At 44.3% G+C, this 22,152-nt stretch overlaps 2 protein-coding genes across 2 annotated transcripts in view; both read left to right on the forward strand.

Annotated features, from left to right (window-relative positions):
* Positions 1 to 3,735, forward strand: part of tango6 (transport and golgi organization 6 homolog (Drosophila)) — a 43,173-nt gene extending 39,438 nt beyond the window's left edge. The window contains exons 16-18 of the mRNA XM_056416551.1: positions 205 to 356; positions 1,344 to 1,457; positions 3,362 to 3,735. Coding sequence (XP_056272526.1) covers positions 205 to 356; positions 1,344 to 1,457; positions 3,362 to 3,538 — 443 coding nt within the window. The 3' untranslated portion in view covers positions 3,539 to 3,735. The remainder of the gene's footprint in view (positions 1 to 204; positions 357 to 1,343; positions 1,458 to 3,361) is intronic.
* Positions 3,736 to 17,208: 13,473 nt separating this feature from the next.
* has3 (hyaluronan synthase 3) lies at positions 17,209 to 20,106 on the forward strand. Its single transcript, XM_056417367.1, has 4 exons — positions 17,209 to 17,302; positions 17,406 to 17,956; positions 18,737 to 18,838; positions 18,984 to 20,106. The coding sequence occupies exons 1-4, from the start codon at positions 17,209 to 17,211 to the stop codon at positions 19,911 to 19,913; spliced, it is 1,677 nt and encodes a 558-aa protein (XP_056273342.1). The 3' UTR covers positions 19,914 to 20,106.
* Positions 20,107 to 22,152: the final 2,046 nt, after the last annotated feature.

Raw genomic sequence — 22,152 nt, forward strand, 5'->3', positions numbered from 1 at the left:
TAATAACTGAATGTGTTAAAGAAGGTCTTGTGTTCCTCTATCTTGTGTAACACGATGTTATTTCTTCTGATGCAGAAGATGCTGTCAGCTAGAGAGCCGGAGAGTTGACATCTTTATTCAACCTTGTGAATAATGTCCATATTTTAATACTGGGATTGCATCTTAGAAACTAATCTGTCTTCTTCCACTCTCCTCCTCCCCCAGGAGAACTGGCGGCCCACCTTGGCCGTCCTCTGATCGTGGTCTTCCTGCGAGGAACCAGGGACCCGGACCAAAGTGTCCGGGCCAGCAGTCTGTCCAATCTGGGGGAGCTCTGTCAGAAACTGGACTACACCCTGGGACCGCTGGCCCAAGAGGTGAGAGGGAGCACACGGACATGAACTTGTGTTTGGCCGCAGTACAAGTTGGGCTGTGTAGAGAATGAGGCCACGCGATACGGGTTATGACAAAGAGGATCAATATTATTAATCAAGGATCCCTGGTTGTTGAAACAATCCTCCTCCTCTCCCTCCTGACCTCTGTGCTTTTTAGGTCGTTATACTTCCTCATTCGAGATTATGTGGATAACATACATCATTATTTCCAGGGCTACTTTAGAATTCAATTCAGTTGATGTTCAGTTTATTTTAAACAGCCCAATATCAGAAATCACCCTTAAATCCAAGATACTCCTCTTGAAAAGAAATAGTGGATGCATGAATGGCAGAAGTTCTGTATATATTTTATTTGTGAAGTTACAATAGTATAAATGCAATATAACACACTGTGCTGTACTCTAATAATAAATAATACGTTTGAGGATGTACCTCCAAAGAAAAAGTGAATATAGTTCAACAGGTCAGATGTTTGTTCTGTGTATCCTATTTAGACGAGACCTCTAACTAGAAATCATGACGTTTAAAAATGGTTATTTCCAGGCCTGGAAAAGTCTTTGGAAAAAAAATAATCTCAAAAGTTTTGGAAAAGTCTTGAAAATGTGTTTATATTCAAATGTTCATTTACGCTGAGTTTGAAATAATTCATATGCTTTTAAAAGAAAGACGCTCAAAATATAAGCCGGCATACGCTTGCGGCGCAACTTTTATTGTATTAAATAATAAACATTTATAGACCATACTGTCTCTCCTTCTATTGAGTCATTGAAGGTTTTATACTGTATGCTTTGGAATTGTCATTGTTAGTTCAAATACAACGTTTTCTCACTTTTTGGTTATGGAAATGTGGTTAAAAGTCCTGGAAACCCACCAGTCAACACGTGTATGAACCCCGCTGTCGTTGATCCTTTAGCCGGTTCCCTCGTGTTTATCCCGTTATTAATAACTGCGTCTGCCGTCTCGGTGCAGCTCAGCTCGTGTCTGACTGCCCTGATCAAGACGGAGAAGGAGGCCGAGGTGAGGAGAGCTGCCGTCCACGTCATCACCCTGCTGCTCCGAGGCCTCGGCGACAAAACCACCCAGGTACACACACACACACACACACACGTATATATATGCTCACGACTGAGTTTTAAATGTTACATAGAGCTGAAGTTGAGCTTAAACCGTAATTTTCCCGTTGATCTTTTAGATGATGCTCAACCATGATGAGTATCCCCCCGTGTGTGTGTTCTCCTGGTAGATCTACTAAGCCCATCCGAGTGATTGCTGTCTTGGAAAAAATTAACATTATATCCCATTTTTGTCACAAAAACAAACGACCTAAACTAGCCTTTATTTTTTAGCCTTTACGGTATTACTCTAGATAATATTCCACCTGCGTTACAGCTGATCCCCTTAGGCCTCCGCTGATTACCCACCATTTTCCTACAATCCGCTATTAAACACAGTGACTTTTGGTGAGTAATTAGGATTTAATTGAAGATTATGCGTCAACAAAGACACTGGGGCCGAAAGGTCAGAGTGAGCCATTGTGTCCTGTCCCGGCTTCAGGCAGGCTGAATAACGTGGTGTGTGTGTGTGTGTGTGTGTTTGAGAGTGAGAGGCTGTTGTTACGGGTCCTGTAATCTAGTCCGTCTGCCTTCGGTCATCCGCGGGGTAATAGACTAAATGTTAGCTTCTCACCAAGCGCCGGAAGGAGGCTCACCCCCAGACCTCCCACCATTGACGTTTTCACATTCCTCACCCGGGTCAGTGTGGGTTGCGGTTTGCCGGAGATGCCGATGTCGTGTTCTCAGATAGTCCCGCCGCAGGTGTCTCCTGGCTACAGAACGTTCAGGCCCTCCTAAAATGGAAGCAGCCATTCCTAAAGTCTGGCGTTCCCAGGCCAGGTCCTGTCATTACTGGAACAGCTGGCCGGTCGGCACACAGATGTGCACGGCTAATGATAGAGTGAGATGAGAGGGGCAGACCGGATAGCTCCACTGTTTGACCACGGGAGAGTTTATTCAACGGTATTGAACAAGTGTCAATTATTACTAAATAAAAAAAAGGCCATGAATGGTAAAACAATATTGATTGTAACTTCTTTCTAAGCTATGTGAAGCAATCTCTCTTTGGCAAACGGCAGGTTTCTTTTGTGCACTGTTTTTATTCTATTTTTATGAATACACCTTGAGTTAACTTTGAGGAGAATTCTAGTTGCATACAACTTGCATCTTATTATTTTAGAAGTTACGCCCATCAATTGTATTAGGCATCAGACCCAGCCAGGTCCAGTGGACCCATGAGCAACGTCCATAAGGAGAGAGAGGAGAGGAGAGAGGTGCTCAGTGTATCCTATACGTCCATAAGGAGAGGAGAGGGGCTCAGTGTATCCTAAGCGTCCATAAGGAGAGAGGAGAGGAGAGAGGAGCTCAGTGTATCCTAAGCGTCCATAAGGAGAGAGGAGAGGAGAGAGGTGCTCAGTGTATCCTAAGCGTCCATAAGGAGAGAGGAGAGGAGAGAGGTGCTCAGTGTATCCTAAGCGTCCATAAGGAGAGAGGAGAGGAGAGAGGAGGTCAGTGTATCCTAACGTCCCCCTCAGCCTCTCAGCCTCTAGCAGCATCTCTAGGTCTCTCCAGGTGAACCTGGTTCAGGTCTCACTATCAGACCATCAAGAGGAAAGTCTTCAGTCTCCATGAGGTGACGGAGCCTCCAGGACTGAAGGTGGAGCTCGTTCCATAAAAGAGGAGGAGCTTGATACCTGAAGGTGGAGCTGGTTCCATAAAAGAGGAGGAGCTTGATACCTGAAGGTGGAGCTGGTTCCATAAAAGAGGAGGAGCTTGATACCTGAAGGTTACCCAATTTAGTTGCCAAACTTAATTGGATGAGCGAACCAACGACCTCCGTAGCAACACGTTGTCCGTTGCCCTGATCCACTCCGGTCTTCAGACCAGTCCGACATGTTTGGACATTGTGACCCACGTCTCTCTCTCCTCCTTCAGGTTCTCGGTGATGTTCTGTTGGACCTGTACCGAGCTCTAAAGTGGGTGGTCCGCTCGGACCCGGATGACGTTGCCGTGCTCCACGCCCAGCTGGCTCTGGAGGAGATTGATGACGTCATGAGGAAGTTCATCTTCCCGGAGCAGAAGCTGGAGAAGAAGATTGTTGTCCTGCCATAGACTTTATGGACCGGTTCTGCCTCCATGTGATGTGGACTTTATGGTAGCGCTGGACGTTTCAGAGCTACGGGACAACACCGCTGTGACAGCACTGTCTTTCCTTAAAAAGAAAAGAACAGTAACCGTATCTACCGTCATGTTCTGCTGTACAACTAATAGTCCACTACCAAAATAAAAAATATTGCTCTGAATTTGAATTATATGTATATATTTTTTTATATTTAGATCTATTTTTTAGTTTATTTGTACAGCCCATTTTCACAAATAACAAATTTGCTTCAGAGTGCTTTACAATCTGTACACATAGACATCCTGACCTTTGACCTCACATTGGATCAGGAACAACTCCCAAACAACCCTTCAGGGGGAAAAAGTGAAGAACCCTTCAGGAGAGAACAGAGGAGGATCCCTCTCCAGGATGGACAGAACAATAGACGTCATGTGACCAGAAGGAATCATTACAGAGTTCAAGAGTTCATTACAGAGTACATTCAATGAATATGACAGTGTATGAATAGTTGGTAGTCGGCATGGACCACGATCCAGACCTCCATCAGGCAGATGGAGGTAGAGAGGAGGAGTGGGCGGGGCATCAGACCCAGACAGGTCCAATGAACCCTCTGAAACGTGAAGTCACAAGGACTCCGGGGAGGAAGGAGAGTTAATAATGTGTGATGGTGAGATGTAAATTCATCCAAAATGAGAGAGAAGAGGAGAGAGGTGCTCAGTGTATCCTAAGCGTCCTTAAGGAGAGAGGTGCTCAGTGTATCCTAAGCGTCCATAAGGAGAGAGGTGCTCAGTGTATCCTAAGCGTCCTTAAGGAGAGGAGAGAGGTGCTCAGTGTATCCTAAGCGTCCTTAAGGAGAGAGGTGCTCAGTGTATCCTAAGCGTCCATAAGGAGAGAGGAGAGGTGCTCAGTGTATCCTAAGCGTCCTTAAGGAGAGGAGAGAGGTGCTCAGTGTATCCTAAGCGTCCATAAGGAGAGAGGAGAGGAGAGAGGAGCTCAGTGTATCCTAAGCGTCCATAAGGAGAGAGGAGAGAGGAGAGGTGCTCAGTGTATCCTAAGCGTCCTTAAGGAGAGGAGAGAGGTGCTCAGTGTATCCTAAGCGTCCATAAGGAGAGAGGAGAGGAGAGAGGAGCTCTGTATCCTAAGCATCCATAAGGAGAGAGGAGAGGAGAGAGGAGCTCAGTGTATCCTAAGCGTCCTTAAGGAGAGGAGAGAGGTGCTCAGTGTATCCTAAGCGTCCATAAGGAGAGAGGAGAGGAGAGAGGAGCTCAGTGTATCCTAAGCGTCCATAAGGAGAGAGGAGAGGAGAGAGGTGCTCAGTGTATCCTAAGCGTCCATAAGGAGAGAGGAGAGGAGAGAGGAGCTCAGTGTATCCTAAGCGTCCATAAGGAGAGAGGAGAGAGGTGCTCAGTGTATCCTAAGCGTCCATAAGGAGAGAGGAGAGGAGAGAGGAGCTCAGTGTATCCTAAGCGTCCATAAGGAGAGGAGAGAGGTGCTCAGTGTATCCTAAGCGTCCATAAGGAGAGAGGAGAGCTCAGTGTATCCTAAGCGTCCATAAGGAGAGAGAGAGAGGTGCTCAGTGTATCCTAAGCGTCCATAAGGAGAGAGGAGAGGAGAGAGGTGCTCAGTGTATCCTAAGCGTCCATAAGGAGAGAGGAGAGGAGAGAGGTGCTCAGTGTATCCTAACGTCCCCCTCAGCCTCTCAGCCTCTAGCAGCATCTCTAGGTCTCTCCAGGTGAACCTGGTTCAGGTCTCACTGTCAGACCATCAAGAGGAAAGTCTTCAGTCTCCATGAGGTGACGGTGTCTCCAGGACTGAAGGTGGAAGCTGGTTCCATAAAAGAGGAGCTTGATAACTAAAGGCTCTGGCTCCCATTCCACTTTTTAAGACTCTAGGAACTACAAGTAGTCCCGCATTTAGTGAGCGTAGCTCTCTAGTGGGGCAATCTGGTACTACAAGCTCCTTAAGATATGATGGAGCATCACCAATCAAGGCTTTGTACGTTAAGAGAAGAATTTTTAAAGTGATTCTTGATTTTACTGGGAGCCAGTGCAGAGCAGCTAGTGCAGGAGTGATGTGATCTCTTTTCTTAGTTTTATATATTTTTGTATATATGTATTTTTTTATTTTTATGTGTATATATATATATATGTATTTTTATATGGTTGTGTATATATATGTATATATATATAAATGTATAAGTGTGTGTGTGTATATAAGTTATCATCATGAAATACTCATGCCCATGAACTTTAAAATTCAACACTTTAAATTGTCAATCACTATAATTAACTAATTTTGTTAGAGTTATTGAATGCAACAAATTCCTCTTAATCCTGGGTAAAATAGTGTGAGTATTGATATATATATATCTATATAAATATATATTTAATATATATACATATATATATTTATCAATACTCACACTATTTGCCCAGGATCTTATTGGTGATCACATATCAGACAAAGACCCTTGATGGAGGAGAACAGTCTGGATTTCAGGCTGAATGCGGCGCTCCACTGCCTTTTAATGGCTGAGTCAATTTACTAGTCGTTGGGAATACTACTCAACCCATAGAAACCGTTGTATGATCACGCTTAATAATAACTCAATGAGCACACGTCACTTCCTGTATGTTTCTGTGTCCCGTGGGTTTCACCACTGCTCCGTACCGTTTGGAGACGAGGACGAGGTTCTGAGTCTACTCACTCCCCATCGTCCATCCATCCATTATCAGCCGCTGATCTGGGGTCGGGCCGCGGGGGCAGGAGACCGTCCCATGCTTCCCTCTCACCCGCAACCTATTTCCAGCTCTTTCAGGTCAGGGATGTCTATGTGTACAGATTGTAAAGCACTCTGAGACTAATTTGTGAAAATGAGCTATACTAATAAACTGAATTGAATTGAATCATTCTATGTATCTGCCATTTAAAACGTTGACCTTCAAAAGCCCCTTGTTCCCTGAACACATCCTCAGTTTCTTCCTCTCAAAATAGAAATTGGCTACTATATGCAAATCCAGAACATGTTACTAAAACGGTTGATTTAACTAAATAGCAAGAAAACTATTTCCAATGCAGTGGTATTGAACCACATGAAGTTTAAGTTATATTTGCAGAGATATTTAAATATCCATCACAGAATTCTGACAATAGAATATCAATGGCAATTAGTTTGTGCTTTTTCAAAACATTAAAGCGCCAGTAGTTTGAAAGATTCAAGATTCAAGATGTTTTATTTGTCACATACACACACAGGGTGTGCAGTGAAATGAAAGTGGCAATGCTCAGCAGGAATGTGCAAGGGCAACAAGTACACACTATTTACAATAAAAAACAACACAATATTTACAGTAAGTGTGTGTGTGTGTGTGTGTGTGTGTGTGCCTAAGAGCAGTTGTGTGGGTCTATGTGGGGGTCCTGGTGAGGTCGGAGTTCACAATCCTGATGGCCTGAGGAAAGAAACTCCGTCTCAGTCTCTCTGTTCTTGCAGCGTGACTACGGGCGCCTGCCTGACCGCAGCAGCTGAAACAGTCTGTTGTTGGGGTGGTGAGGATCCTTCATGATCCTGCCGGCTCTGGTTCTGCACCTCCTGGTGTACAAGTCCTGCAGGGTGGGAGTGTAGTTCCAATAGTGCGCTCAGCCGAACGCACTACTCTCTGCAGAGCCTTCCTGTCCTGAGCGGAGCAGTTGCCAAACCAGGCTGTGATGCTTCCTGTCAGGACGCTCTCTACAGCTCCAGAGTAGAAGGACTGAAGGATCCTCTGGGAAACTTTAAATTTCCTCAGCTGCCTGAGGTGGTAGAGGCGCTGCCTTGCCTTTCTCACCAGAGTGTCTGTGTTTGTTGACCATGTCAGATCCTCGGTGATGTGGACTCCCAGGTATTTATCCGCTCACCCTCTCCACAGTAGTCCCGTTAATCCCCAGTGGTGAGTACGTCCTCTGTTGTTGTGCCCTCCTAAAGTCCACAATCAGCTCCTTAGTTTTGGTGACATTCATGATGAGGCTGTTGTCCTGGCACCAGAGTGACAGATCAGCAACTTCCTCCAGGTAGGCCTTCTCGTCGTTGTCGGAGATCAGGCCCACCACCACTGTGTCATCCGCAAACTTGATGATGGTGTTGGAGCTGAACCTGGCCACACAGTCATGTGTGTACAGGGAGTACAGTAGGTGCTGAGGACGCAACCCTGGGGGATCCTGTGTTCAGGGTGAGGGATTTGGAGGTGTGTCTGCCCACCCTGACCACCTGTGGCCTGGCGGTCAGGAAGTCCAGGATCCAAGCACACAGGGGGGTGTTCAGTCCCAGCTCAGTCAGCTTGCCGGCCAGTCTGGAGGGGACTATGGTGTTGAAAGCTGAACTATAATCAATGAACAGCAGTCTCACATAGCCCCCCCTCTGGCTGTCCAGATGAGAGAGTGTGGTGTGCAGTACCTGGGAGACAGCATCATCCGTGGATCTGTTTGGGATTACCTAGAGGTTTGGGATTACCTTCTTCAGGAAAAGTGTGAAACTGGAATTATGCATGTAAAAAGGGTATTGTTTAAAAAAAGTGATAACAATATAACAATAGGTGGACCCCACAGCAGCCATTATGATGTAATCTCACAAGATTAATACGACAATATGTTAGTTTGAAGAAACAAAATGTTAAATATCCTGTAAACTATTTGATTTGACTGGTAAATATTTAAATATAGATTTTTTTTATTTAAGAAAGCCGGTTTCTTATCCATCTCCAAAGGAATTGCCTTCTTTGTATTCCTTTCTGTATTGAGTTGTAGCTGCTGAGGTCGTGGACCAACAACACCAAAACACACAGAAATGTCAAAACTACGTGGTCCTAGTTTATTTCTGCTTATTCCAAAAAAGGTATTGATACCCACCCGTTACCTATAAGCACAATGCAAAGACGTACAGGTGCATATCTCTGCAGATTCATGATTCAAGGCCTGTGATGAGACCTTCAGTTAATATTCATCTCTGTTTCCCCTGATGGAGAGGTGGACCACCAGAAGAGAGTTCCTCACAGCCAGGGAGCCAGAAAGAGAGAGAGAGGCTACACTTCTACCTGTTTTAAGTTGTAAGCATTCTATATGAACTAAATGTAATATGAAATGCGTACCGACTCTCAGTGGTGTAATGCGGTGTGTGTGTGTGTGTGTGTGTGTGTGTGTGTGAGGCTGCAAGCCCACACGTAAAACCTGCAGGACGTCAGCGGCTCAGCCTTCAGAGTTCAGAGGAGAGGGAGAGGGAGGTGTAAATAAATAAGCCCATAAAGGATGCTTTGAGTCAGGCGAGAGGTGGAGAGGGGGGGGGGGGGAGGGGAGGCTCCGGTCAAACAGTCCCCCGGCTTGTTGGAGGCTGCTGGCTGCATTGCAGAGAAGAGCTACTATAGGGAGCTAGCTGGGGGTGTCCAGGGAGAGAAGGGGGGAGGGGGGGGGGGTATAGAAGACACAGAGGGGAGCTGTGGAGGAGAAGCTCAGCAGCGTCTGCCAGCCAGTCGGGACGGTGTGGCCGAGGAGGCGTGTGAGAGTGAAGGAGGATATTTAGGCTCTGTGCTGCAAACGGGGGATGCAGAGACTTTAGGCAACACTGCAGCACGGGACAGAGGAAGAAGAGGAGGAAGAAGAAGAAGAGGGTGGGGGAGGTGAGGAAACCTGGGGCGCAAGAGGAAGGAAATCAGACTTCGGGACGAGACCACTTTGGCCCGCGACCTTCGACCATCACCTTTGACCCCCCCCCCCCGTGCTTATGATGGACATCAGGAGCAGGGATGGAGGGCGGACACCGGACCAGCTGCCCTCAAACCCGTGAGCTCCGAGACGAGAGCAGCATCAGCATCAGCTGCCGGCGGAGCACCTCTGATCACATCTCAGCTGGGGGGGGGGGGCTGCATGCCCTGGGACGGTCTTGGAAGATAGAGAGAGAGAGAGAGGAGGGGGAAGGGGAGAGGGGGAGGAGCAGGCAGCGGAGGGGAGGCTGTGGAGGACGCCGGCGGTTTGAAGCCGCCTGCCGTATTGGTGGATGTGGGATCTCCTGAATGAGGGCGAGCGGGCTGGAATAAAGATGTAGTGTGGAGCGAGTGGAAAGGAGGGAGCGGAACAAGGAGAGCGCTGTGCAGAGGAGAGGAGAGGAGAGGGCTGGACGGAGCAGGCGGCCGGAGACCTGGGGGGGGGGGGGGGGAGTCCTAAGGGGGAGACAAAGACAGAGGGTCCACCGGATCAGGAAGGTAAGGGTTTTAACATATGTGTTGCACTCATGTGTCTTTATGGTGTTAAATTGCTGCCACAAAGAACTCTTTATTTGAAGTCGGGCTGACGGGTTAAAATCTCATTTAGGATTTATTACGATTCCATTATCAAGAGAAGGGTTTTGAGTCGTGCTTCAAGTTAGGTACGTAGATATTATGGTTTTGGAAGAAAAAAAAAGAATGAATGAAAATACTGGAATGAGATCAAATCAACCAATCAATCAATCAATCAACCAATCACTCAATCAGGAAGGACATCGGCTGAATGGAAGTTTTTAGAAATGTTGAAATGAGCGACATTAGTCAGAAAAAGGCCGTACAAAGACTTGAGTGTGCCCTTGCAATGTGAGGGAGAGAAAATATTGTTGGTGTGTGTGTGTGTGTGTGTGTGTGTGTGTGTGTGTGTGTGTGTTTGCCTCCTGGCATGTACGTGCGCTGCTTTTTCCCAAACGGAGACTGTTCGGAAACGGTTGACAGGAAGTCCTCAGAGCGGCCGTCTGAAGACGTGGGCCCTGTTTCATTTTCCATGGCACCACTTGCCACGCTGGCCGGGTCCAGCCCGGTCCAGCCCGGTCCGGTTGCCTTCTCACACAAAACCTGCTATTAGCCGGTCTACCTCTGAGACCCCAGGGGAAGAGGATCAGGATACTGTTGGCTAAAACCAGCAATGTTTACAGAGATGTCATTACATTCACTAACTTCATCGATCAGTGACAGCACGACAGAACACCCCTACATCGGGTCATCACTCACTATATGTTTACAAACTTGACACCACCCAACTTATTGATTAATTAATTAATCTTAATTATTATTATTTTTAATTTCCCTTGCCCAATTAACCCAATTAAATTCCACGTAAATGCATACACACATACAGATACATCTGCCTTCATCTATGTATATCATTTGGTTTCTTTGATCTCAAAAAGGCTCAGATACACACACACACACACACACCATTCTCCAATACTCTGACTTTATGATGTTTTGTCGTCCTCGATGTCTATGTATTGTCTTTTGTCTTATAATTAAAAACTTAAAAAATAAAATAAATAAATAGTACAACAAGTAAACACAACGTCTGTTATAAAGATAGATTCATAGATTTGTCTGATATTTCATACGTTTTCTTCTGAAAGGTAGTCTTTTCAAAATAAAGTTCTGTCTTGAGCAACAGCACGACTTTGTTAGGCTCGGATAAAGATCGTCGTTTGGCGTCGTTACGGTAAAACGCAAGTCACGTGACGAAAACATTGGCGATCTCGTTTCCCATGAGGAATGTTCTGAGTCCATTTTTTATTTTTTTGACCCATACGAAAACAATTTCGTGGGATATCTACGAATTCTGGTGCATTATTTTCTTCGTAGGTCAATAAAATGCTTTGATTGCTGCATGAGACATGCGTGTGGTTTGGTTGGGGACGTGGCCCTCCGAAGAGGCCCCCGAGAGGCACTGGCACTAGTGTTTTAAAAGAGAGTTAAAAAATAGTTACAAAAAACCTTGAAATGAGTAAAACAATAATTGAAAAAATGGTTACAACAACAGGCCAGCAGAACGAGGCAGTTGGAGAAGAGATAAGGGTTAGGGTTAGGGGTCAGGGGTTAGGGGGTAGGGGGTCAGGGGTTAGGGGTTAGGGGGTAGGGGGTCAGGGGTTAGGTGTGGGTGGGGACGGGGGCAAGGGCACACAGGGAATATGTATTTAAAATGTTGGGGGTTCTTTATTAAGTGCATGGTTATGCTAAAAGAAATCCCTCTGAAAAAAATGTTTTAAACATTCGTTTTTTTTTCAACATTAGACCAATCTTTAGCCAATCAGATGTCGCCCTCATTTTCAACCAATCACATGACTAATCGGGATTTATTTGTGAATTGTTCTGCGTGCATTTGTAAATCGAATATGTTTGTGTGTATATAATGTATTTTATATATTTATCCTTCTGTGCACATTTGAATTAGGAAGTGGTGGTGTGAATACGCCAAGAACCCTTCCCCGCTTGGATTAAGCACGTCTGCGTAGCTATCCGAAACTCCTTTTTCGGACGGGGGGGGGGGGGGGTGAAAAGGTTTGTGAAGGTAAGGCTTTAGGTGGGTGGATGGTTGTGGTTTCGGTGAACGGATTAGGTCATACTGTAGGTCGGGTTTAGCTAAGTAGTAGAAATGTTTTGGTTGGGCCCAATTCATTGGGTTAAAAAAGGTAGATAATTAGGGTCAGGGGGTCATGGTGTTACGGTCCATCCTTTCTACACTTTGGTTCTTCACTGCATTCCTCAACTATCTTCTATATCTTCTATACTCCTTCGTTTGGTCGCCGATGACAGGATTCAAGCGAGCGACACATCAAAGATGGAGTACATTAATCGGTATCGGCTCAGAATAGTCTCGGACCGAATGTCTCCGAGCCACACGGCTCAGTACACGCTACGTAAACGCAGCCGCCCCGTTTGAGTCACTATTTCCAGTCTGCAGCTTCGCTGTCAAACTGTCCGATAAAGGTGAAATTGCCAATAATATTAAGAGTAATTCATAGTAAACACTAGTTTTGGGGCAAACAAGCAACATGTTGCCACTTGTTCTGTTCTTATAGCCAGACGTGGGCCTGAGGGGAGTGCTAAGGAGGTCATAGTCGGAAAGCATTTATCTTTTGATGGATATGAATAATACAGCTATATTGTACTGTACTTTAGCTGTGAGTACTTCATTAGATTTGACCCCAACTACATCACTTTCTTCATTCAATAATAACGGCTTGTAGAAGATGATCTTGTGCTGCACTTCCTGGAGAAAGGTGGGGCCACCGAGGGCCGATGAACCTGACATTCTTTTTTGTGATTTTGCATTGTGTATTTTGTGTTTCACATCATAAAACTCGTCATATACTGTGAGATTTGAACCTTATTTCCCTGCCCATCTTTGACCTTCACTTATTGCTAATGTCAAGGCTAACAATAGCAGGCAGGAAGTGAGGAAGTGAGGCACGTTGGTTCCTTTCCTCTATCCTTCTCAGCTCCACCTGTCGGTCTCCATCACGTCTCCATCTGACCCTCAACTCTGCCTTTCCAATGGATGATCATTTTGGATACCATTCTAATGACAGGTGGATAGAAGCATGGGAAATGTCATGGCGCTGCATACGTATTTTCCACTCCAACACAAATAGCTTGAATGTTTCAAAAAGTGAATACATAATCTTTTGGGTTTTACTGTCATAGTTACAGCGACACAGCTCTGGTAAAACTATTGTACAATGCAAACAGCAATCAGACAGTCAGGAAGTAGTTGGTGAATATTCAGACATTTTCTCATCTTTTGAGAAAAAAAGAAAACATGACTCAAAATAATGCATGTTTTCCTCCAAGAAGTTATATATATATATATTAATATATATATCAAAAGATATATATATATGTATATAAATATACATATCAATATATAAATCAATATACAGGACTGTCTCAGAAAATTAGAATATTGTGATGAAGTTCTTTATTTTCTGTAATGCAATTAAAAAAACAAAAATGTCATGCATTCTGGATTCATTACAAATCAACTGAAATATTGCAAGCCTTTTATTCTTTTAATATTGCTGATTATGGCTTACAGCTTAAGAAAACTCTAAAATCCTATCTCATAAAATTTTAATATTTCCTCAGACCAAGTAAAAAAAACAGCTGAGTGTTTGTCAAGGCTCAGGAAACCCTTGCAGGTGTTTCGAGTTAATTAGACAATTCAGGTGATTTGTTTAATACCCTACTAGTATACTTTTTCATGATATTCTAATATTTAGAGATAGGATATTTGAGTTTTCTTAAGCTGTAAGCCATAATCAGCAATATTAAAAGAATAAAAGGCTTGCAATATTTCAGTTGATTTGTAATGAATCCAGAATGCATGACATTTTTGTTTTTTTAATTGCATTGCAGAAAATAAAGAACTTCATCACAATATTCTAATTTTCTGAGACAGTCCTGTATATATATGTATATCAATATAAATATAAATATATAAATAAATCAATATACTTATATATGTATATCAATATCAATATAAATATATAAATCAATATATATATATGTATATCAATATCAATATAAAATATATAAATCTATATATATATATGTATATCAATATATATAAATATATAAATACATCGATATATATATATATATATTTATCAATACATTAATATATATTAATATATTTCCCATATTTTGAATTCCATGAAGAACCCAAAGGATATTATAAGTCAATACCCACCTCAGCCAGGGCCTGTTCAGCTCCTGATTGGAAAGAGATACAGAAAACACATCATTACTGCAGATTCTTCCTTTTTTGTGAATGTGTTTTATTTTCTATGACAGAAAAATGGTACTGCAACATTTTGAACAAACAACTAACAATCAAGAGTGCCAGGATAAGAAAAACAGGAAATGAGAGAATTGAGATTGTAGAGGAATGTTGCTTTCGGTGGAAAGAACCGCTTAATGACAGCGATGACATATTAAAACAATGCGTGAGAAGGAGAATCTTTTGTTTTACATAACCTCTATTTACAAAATCTTACTGTTCGAACCTGGATATCACATAGACAGATTCTCCAGTGCCAGGATGTAAATCTATACATCCACTCAGAGCGGTCTGTGCCAGTGTGTCCCACAGAGCTGAATGCAATATCAATATGTGTCTGTCTCTCCTGCGTTGGCCTGGCCAGGTGGTTCAGGGGTGGAAGGGGGGGGGGGGGTAATTTCATGAATGAAAAGACAGAATTGTTCCTCCCATTTTTCGACTGTTTCCCAAGCACTGACCTGGCTGGACTTTAATTACAACTATTAACTCAGAGAAAGAGGGAAGAATGGTGCGCCAGAGGGGCTTTTGGGAGGAGGGGTGAGGGGAGAGGAAGGAGGGAGGAAGACGAAGGGTAGAACCGATTGGGCAGATGGTCTTCTACTGTAAGTTTGTTCACTTGAAGTCCTCTAAGCCAGATACTCGTCGACAAGGTATAATTCCCAATGTACAGTGTAGGTTTGCCGAGTACTAAAGTACAGAATGATTGGTAGAAGGGAACTTCAGGAATACATTTGAGTTTCATTACTGAGCAACAGAGCTAGAGGTTTGGGTTACGTATCGCAATTAATCGACTGATTTACCAATACTGGCACAGACAATGACAAAAAGAAAATAGGTGATCTAGAGTTGTTTTTGGTTGAGAGTACTTAGTGCTGCTAAATAAGGGCAGGGTATATTTGTATTATTTATTTATTTTTACAAACAGACGTCTAGGGAAAAGAGGTTCATACTGTAGGCCTCTAAACACGGTAAAATATCGTACTTATAGAAGGTCAGGTCTTAAAAAGAACGTTTGACTGTGGCTCAGTGGTTAGCAGGTTACTCCTTCAATCAGAGGGTTGGTGGCTCAATCCCCAGCTCTGTTAGTCAATGTGTCTTTGAGCAAGACACTTAACCCCTGCGGTGTGTGAATGTTAGTACCTTGCCCATCATTGATGAGTGTAAATGATGTTATGGGCATTTATCAACTTTTCACAGAATGATGTTATTGTTGCTTTGATTCTTGGAGGGTTTTATAGTAAGTATAGCTAAACTGAAAACCCAAAGTCTTAACACTCAAGGCAAGATGATTGATTGTGGTCTGTCACAGGGTAAATGTACCGTGTCAGCTGGGATCGGCGTCACACCAGTAGTCATGTGGTTATCCCTCATTGCCTGTTTGTTACTCGTTGCTATACACACACTATTATCAGCTATAAGCTATAGAGCCTTTTTAAGTTTATGATAAGCCATGTTTAAATGACTGGATGAGAGATTCTTTCAGTTCAGGGTTACGTCACCTACGAGTTACTAGAGGACTACACACACACACACACACACACACATATACACCCACACTTTACAACCTTTTGTTGTGAACACAAGATTGGTGGACAAGGCAGTCCATCATTGTGCATCTGTATCTGATGCCTGAATAATTCATTAAAGTTTTATGAACCATAAACCAGTCTTGACCTGACACCACATATGAGGTAATACTACATGAGCCGGTTAAACAATAGTGGAGGTACGTACTGGGTTTACTAGTAATACTAGTATCAGCAGGAGTTGAGTAGTAGTCGTGGTAATTGCTGAGTAATAGTTATATAACTATTAAGAAGCTGTAAACAACTAATATGGGGTTAGATGGTCTCTGGATTCCAGAGGCCCAGCTCTCTGTCTCACCTGAATTGTACAACAGATCTGTGTTGATATGATCTGTCAACCATGTATTACCTTTCAACCATGTGCTATCCTTCAACCATGTCATACCCTTCAACCATATCTTACCCTTCGAACCATATCTTACCCTTCAACCATGTCTTACCCTTAAACCATGTCTTACCCTTAAACCATATCTTACCCTTCAACCATGTCATACCCTTCAACCATGTCATACCCTTCAACCATGTCTTACCCTTAAACCATATCTTACCCTTCAACCATGTCATACCCTTCAACCATGTCATACCCTTCAACCATGTCTTACCCTTCGAACCATATCTTACCCTTCAACCATGTCTTACCCTTAAACCATGTCTTACCCTTAAACCATATCTTACCCTTCAACCATGTCTTACCCTTCAACCATGTCTTACCCTTAAACCATATCTTACCCTTAAACCATGTCTTACCCTTAAACCATATCTTACCCTTCAACCATGTCTTACCCTTAAACCATGTCTTACCCTTAAACCATATCTTACCCTTCAACCATGTCTTACCCTTAAACCATGTCTTACCCTTAAACCATATCTTACCCTTCAACCATGTCATACCCTTCAACCATGTCTTACCCTTAAACCATGTATTACCCTTAAACCATGTCTTACCCTTAAACCATGTCTTACCCTTAAACCATATCTTACCCTTCAACCATGTCATACCCTTCAACCATGTCTTACCCTTAAACCATGTCTTACCCTTAAACCATATCTTACCCTTAAACCATATCTTACCCTTCAACCATGTCATACCCTTCAACCATGTCATACCCTTCAACCATGTCTTACCCTTAAACCATGTCTTACCCTTAAACCATATCTTACCCTTAAACCATATCTTACCCTTCAACCATGTCATACCCTTCAACCATGTGCTATCCTTCAACCATGTGCTATCCTTCAACCATGTCTTACCCTTCAACCATATCTTACCCTTCGAACCATATCTTCTCCATCTCCTTACACTTTTACCCTTTCTATAACTTGTGGCCCTTCTAATATCACTTCTACCTTCGACCTCATCTTCACTGCACAGATCTCTCAACCTGTCCTTGAACATGTGTCCCCTTGCTTTCCAATCCTCATGTTGACATCTGTCGTGGTCCCTCCACTACCCCCAAATTCTCCTCCTCCACCTCCAGATGCCCTCTCGCTGCAGGAATGCGCTGAACATCGTGGTCACCACCCTTTTTGCTGCGGTGGTTCTCTTCACCATCCTGCTGGCCTATGTCACAGGTTAACTTCAATGATATACACAAAGAGAAAAAGTACATGAGAATCAAAACAAGTGACGACGATGATGATGTCATTGTCTCCCCTGTGTTTCTTCCTTATAAAGGATACCAATTCATCCACACTGAGCAGCACCACCTATCCTTTGGCCTCTATGGTGCCTTCCTTTCCCTTCATCTCTTGCTCCAGAGCCTTTTCGCCTTCCTGGAGCATCGGCGGATGAGATGCCCCTCCCGGCCACAGCACCTGCGACGCTCCGTGGCTCTCTGCATTGCCGCCTACCAGGAGGACCCAGATTACCTGAGGAAGTGCCTGCGCAGTGTCCGGCGAATCTCCTTCCCTGGCCTGAAGGTGGTGCTTGTGGTGGATGGGAACCGTGCAGAGGACCACTACATGATTGACATTTTCCAGGAGGTGATGGGTGGGGCTGACCAGGCTGGCAGTATGGTGTGGAAGGGTAACTACCACAGTGATGGTTATGGAGGTGGAGGAGTCGGAGGTGGAGGGAGGAGCACGGTGCACATGGAGGAGGCGGCACGAGTGGCTCGGCTGGTCAGAGGCTGCCGCTACTCCTGTATCATGCAGGAGTGGGGAGGGAAGAGAGAGGTGATGTACACGGCCTTTAAAGCACTCGGGGACAGTGTGGATTATGTGCAGGTAAGGGTCACAGACAGTGGAAATAGTATACATGTTTGATTAAGAAAAGATTACATTTGTGAAGTCTGACAAAATACACGGCTTGGGCTTGAGACTATTTTTACAGAGTGATATTTCATTATTCTCAATTACAGTTTGTAAAACCGTAAATCACATGTACTGTAAAAAATCAAAACTCATTTGAATTTAAACAACTGTAGTTATTCAAGTCTTTTACTATTTAAAAAAAATGGTGACTCTCAACTAAAATCTCACGGAAAATCAACAAACCAACATTAACAAACCGGCTGATAGAGTTGCTTCTGAGGTGGAAACAAAAGGGCGGGTGCAACGTTACTAGTTGTTCGCGCCGGCCTTATGAGCTGTAACCGCTATATGAAACATGCACTTAGGGTGCCTTGAACAGGATAAGCAGTTACAGATGATCGATGGATCTTTACTGAGCAAATAGTTGCTATACTAATTCTCTGAATGTCGTATATTTCTATACCTTATTTACTCATTTCCAATCCAAACCAATGGATCTATGTTGAACAACAAACGTATTCATCATCCCCAGCTGTCGCATCCCCTTTGTGCCCTTGGTGTGGGTCAAAGGTCATATCCACCACAGCTGACCCACTTCAGTGTAGTTAGAATGAACCAGCTGGGATCTGTCAGCAGCCTTTCATTTCTCTCGGGGTTCTGCAACACCTGCAGCCTCAACTTGACCGATGGATGTATTCCTCCGAGTCTGTGACTCTCAATATTATTGAAACCCTGCGCTTGTGTCCTTTTCAGGTGTGTGACTCGGACACAGTTCTAGATCCAGCATGTACCATAGAAATGCTGAAGATCCTCGAGGCAGATCCAATGGTGGGAGGGGTCGGCGGAGACGTGCAGGTAACATACAATACAACAATGAAGACCCAAAGCAATAGATGTGTGGTTTGAAAGTCAACTTAAAAGTTCTTGGGGCAGAAAGGGAGGTGATTGAAAGCTCCTTGTTCTTCCTTTCTTGATTTATGTCCTCTTTTCTGTCCTCAAGATCCTTAACAAGTACGACTCCTGGATCTCCTTCCTCAGCAGCGTGCGGTACTGGATGGCCTTCAACATCGAGCGGGCCTGCCAGTCCTACTTTGGGTGCGTCCAGTGTATCAGCGGACCTCTGGGGATGTATAGGAACTCTTTGCTCCAGCGCTTCCTGGAGCCCTGGTACCATCAGACCTTCTTGGGCTCCAAGTGCAGCTTCGGTGATGACCGCCACCTCACCAATCGGGTGCTCAGCTTTGGCTATAAGACTAAATTCACGGCGCGATCGCAGTGCCAGACTGAGACACCGACCCAGTATTTGCGTTGGCTCAACCAGCAGACTCGATGGAGCAAGTCTTATTTCCGCGAGTGGCTGTATAACGCCCTGTGGTTCCACAAGCACAGCCTCTGGATGACCTACGAGTCCGTGGTCACCGGCTTCTTCCCTTTCTTCTTGGTCGCCACCGTCATCCATCTCTTCTACCGCGGACGGCTGTGGAACATCCTGCTCTTCTTATTAACGGTCCAACTGGTTGGGATGGTGAAGGCCACCTACGCCTGCTTCCTGCGTGGCAGCTTGGTGATGATCTTCATGTCCCTGTACTCTCTGCTCTACATGTCCAGCTTGCTCCCCGCCAAAATATTTGCACTGCTCACCATCAACAAGGCCGGATGGGGAACTTCAGGCCGGAGGAAGATCGTGGTAAACTTCATCGGCGCCGTGCCCGTCACAGTGTGGGCTACGGTGCTGCTAGGGGGTGTGGGGTATACAATCTACTGCGAAACACAGGAGCCATTTAGTGAGACAGAGAAAGCCTTGTTGTTAGCAGGGACGATACTATACGCCTGCTACTGGGTTATTCTGCTTGTACTCTACCTGGCAATCGTAGCCAAGCGGTGTAACAAGAGGGAAGAGCAGTATCACCTCCCATATGTGGAGGCATAAACCTGCTGCTGGGGAGACTGGTAAGACATTCACGCCGAGTTTCACCGCAGTTTGACTCTAGCAAGAGTCTCTGAACCCATGAACTGCTGAAGGGATGAGCTGTGAATCCCGAACACGCTCACATCATCATTGGTGCTAAACAGGTGTGAATCTGGAATCTGAGCAGCAGGATTCTAAGACTTGGTGATGAGTGCAGCAGCAGAACTGGTCAATTTATATCGTGCTCAACGGTGCTTCACAAATGAGACTTACAGACGTAGGTCCTACTTCATGGTTGGTCAGTTTTTTGTGTCCCTTAGATAGGATCAAATGCGACGGGCCAGAACTTCTGGAATAAACCAGAGATGAAATAGCACGGCAATTCTCTCAAGGCCAAGCACCATGGATGCATTTGTTCAAAAGGAATGCAAAGTCAATTTTAGAAGCGGTGCAATTGCCAGAGAGTCCATTTAATAAAACGACTGGCAGCATAAATAGCAAAGTTGCTCTCGGCTGCACCAAATAAAACTGAGAAAATAAAAAAATGTTCAACTTGAGTGTAATAACATTCCGCTCTTAAATAAAAGTACAGAGACGATAAAGTACCTCGGAGAAGAAGTAAGACAGAAATAACTTGTGAGTTTAGTGACACAAACACACACTGTTTGTGCATGAGTTACTAGCCAGCTGCGGCTAACTTTTGTCGGCTACAGATTAAAAATATAATAATTAAGATTAAAGGGAAGGTTTGGGTGTCTTGAAGTGGGGTTGAATGAGGTACTAATACAGTGGATGGCGGTCTTCACGCTACTCGTTTGGAGAAGCGGACAGGAGCAAAGTGATGTAATGCTAAACAGATTTTAGCTAGCTCAAAGAGAGACCCACTGACAAAATGAATATGTCTACGCCATATTTAGAATATTTATGTATCTCACCCACGTGTCCCAGAGTTGAATGAAAATGTTTTTCTGAAGGCGAAGGGAAAAAGTAAGTGATCCTTTCCATGACATCGATGTCGTTTACCACCCACTCCTGTATCGTGAGTGGCTCAGGAAGCAACCAGCGCCTTGTGGGTCCTGTTTTACAGGCTGTTATTAAAATGCCAAACAGGTATTCATCGAAGGCCTATCCTTCATGTGGCTCAAAGATATTTTGCTGCCGCCCCTAAACACCGCAGTATATTGCTTAACTCCTGTCAGTACTCCTACAGTAGATCGGATACATTGACTACGGCTCAGTACTTTATAAAAAACTCTTTTCAAAACCCCCAAACTATCCATTTTTCAATTCAATTAAATTCAGTTTATTTTGTATAGCCCAATATCACAAATTACAAATCATCCTCAGAGGGCTTTACAATCTGTACACATAAACATCCCTGACCCAGGACCTCACATCGAAGAAAATGTTTACTCTTTGTTAACAATAAACATAGACTGTTTTTTAAAACTTTAAGCAGGGAAATGTCTATGTGAAAATTCGGTTTGCGTTCTGTCTAAACCGTAAAGCAAAGGTTTCGATTTTTACACGTCTATCTTGGTAAAATACTCACAAGCCATGTCGGCGTCTTCAAAGAGTTATCTGTGCTAAGCCGTGAAGTAATATCTTTTTAAAGATGCAAATAAAAAACAAGGCCCCTGATTAGTCCCTCAACACAACAACAAGGTCCCTGATCTGTCCTTCAACACAACAAGGTCCCTGATCTGTCCTTCAACACAACAAGGTCCCTGATCTGTCCCTCAACACAACAAGGTCCCTGATCAGTCCCTCAACACAACAACTAGGTCCCTGATCAGTCCCTCAACACAACAAGGTCCCTGATCAGTCCCTCAACACAACTAGGTCCCTGATCAGTCCCTCAACACAACAACTAGGTCCCTGATCAGTCCCTCAACACAACAAGGTCTCTGATCAGTCCATCAACACAACTAGGTCCCTGATCAGTCCCTCAACACAACAACTAGGTCCCTGATCAGTCCCTCAACACAACAAGGTCCCTGATCAGTCCCTCAACACAACAAGGTCCCTGATCAGTCCCTCAACACAACAACTAGGTCCCTGATCTGTCCCTCAACACAACAAGGTCCCTGATCAGTCCCTCAACACAACTAGGTCCCTGATCAGTCCCTCAACACAACAACTAGGTCCCTGATCAGTCCTCAACACAACAAGGTCCCTGATCAGTCCCTCAACACAACAAGGTCCCTGATCAGTCCCTCAACACAACAAGGTCCCTGATCAGTCCCTCAACACAACAAGG

Source organism: Pseudoliparis swirei, chromosome 6 (assembly GCF_029220125.1).
Source record: "Pseudoliparis swirei isolate HS2019 ecotype Mariana Trench chromosome 6, NWPU_hadal_v1, whole genome shotgun sequence".
Taxonomy (NCBI): domain Eukaryota; kingdom Metazoa; phylum Chordata; class Actinopteri; order Perciformes; family Liparidae; genus Pseudoliparis; species Pseudoliparis swirei.

Coding starts and splice junctions, on each gene's coding strand:
- has3 (XM_056417367.1), top strand. CDS start 17,209: ATGCCCTCTCGCTGCAGGAATGCGCTGAACATCGTGGTCACCACCCTT. Junction 17,303..17,405: donor CCTGCTGGCCTATGTCACAG/GTTAACTTCAAT, acceptor TTCCTTATAAAG/GATACCAATTCATCCACACT. Junction 18,839..18,983: donor GGGTCGGCGGAGACGTGCAG/GTAACATACAAT, acceptor TCTGTCCTCAAG/ATCCTTAACAAGTACGACTC.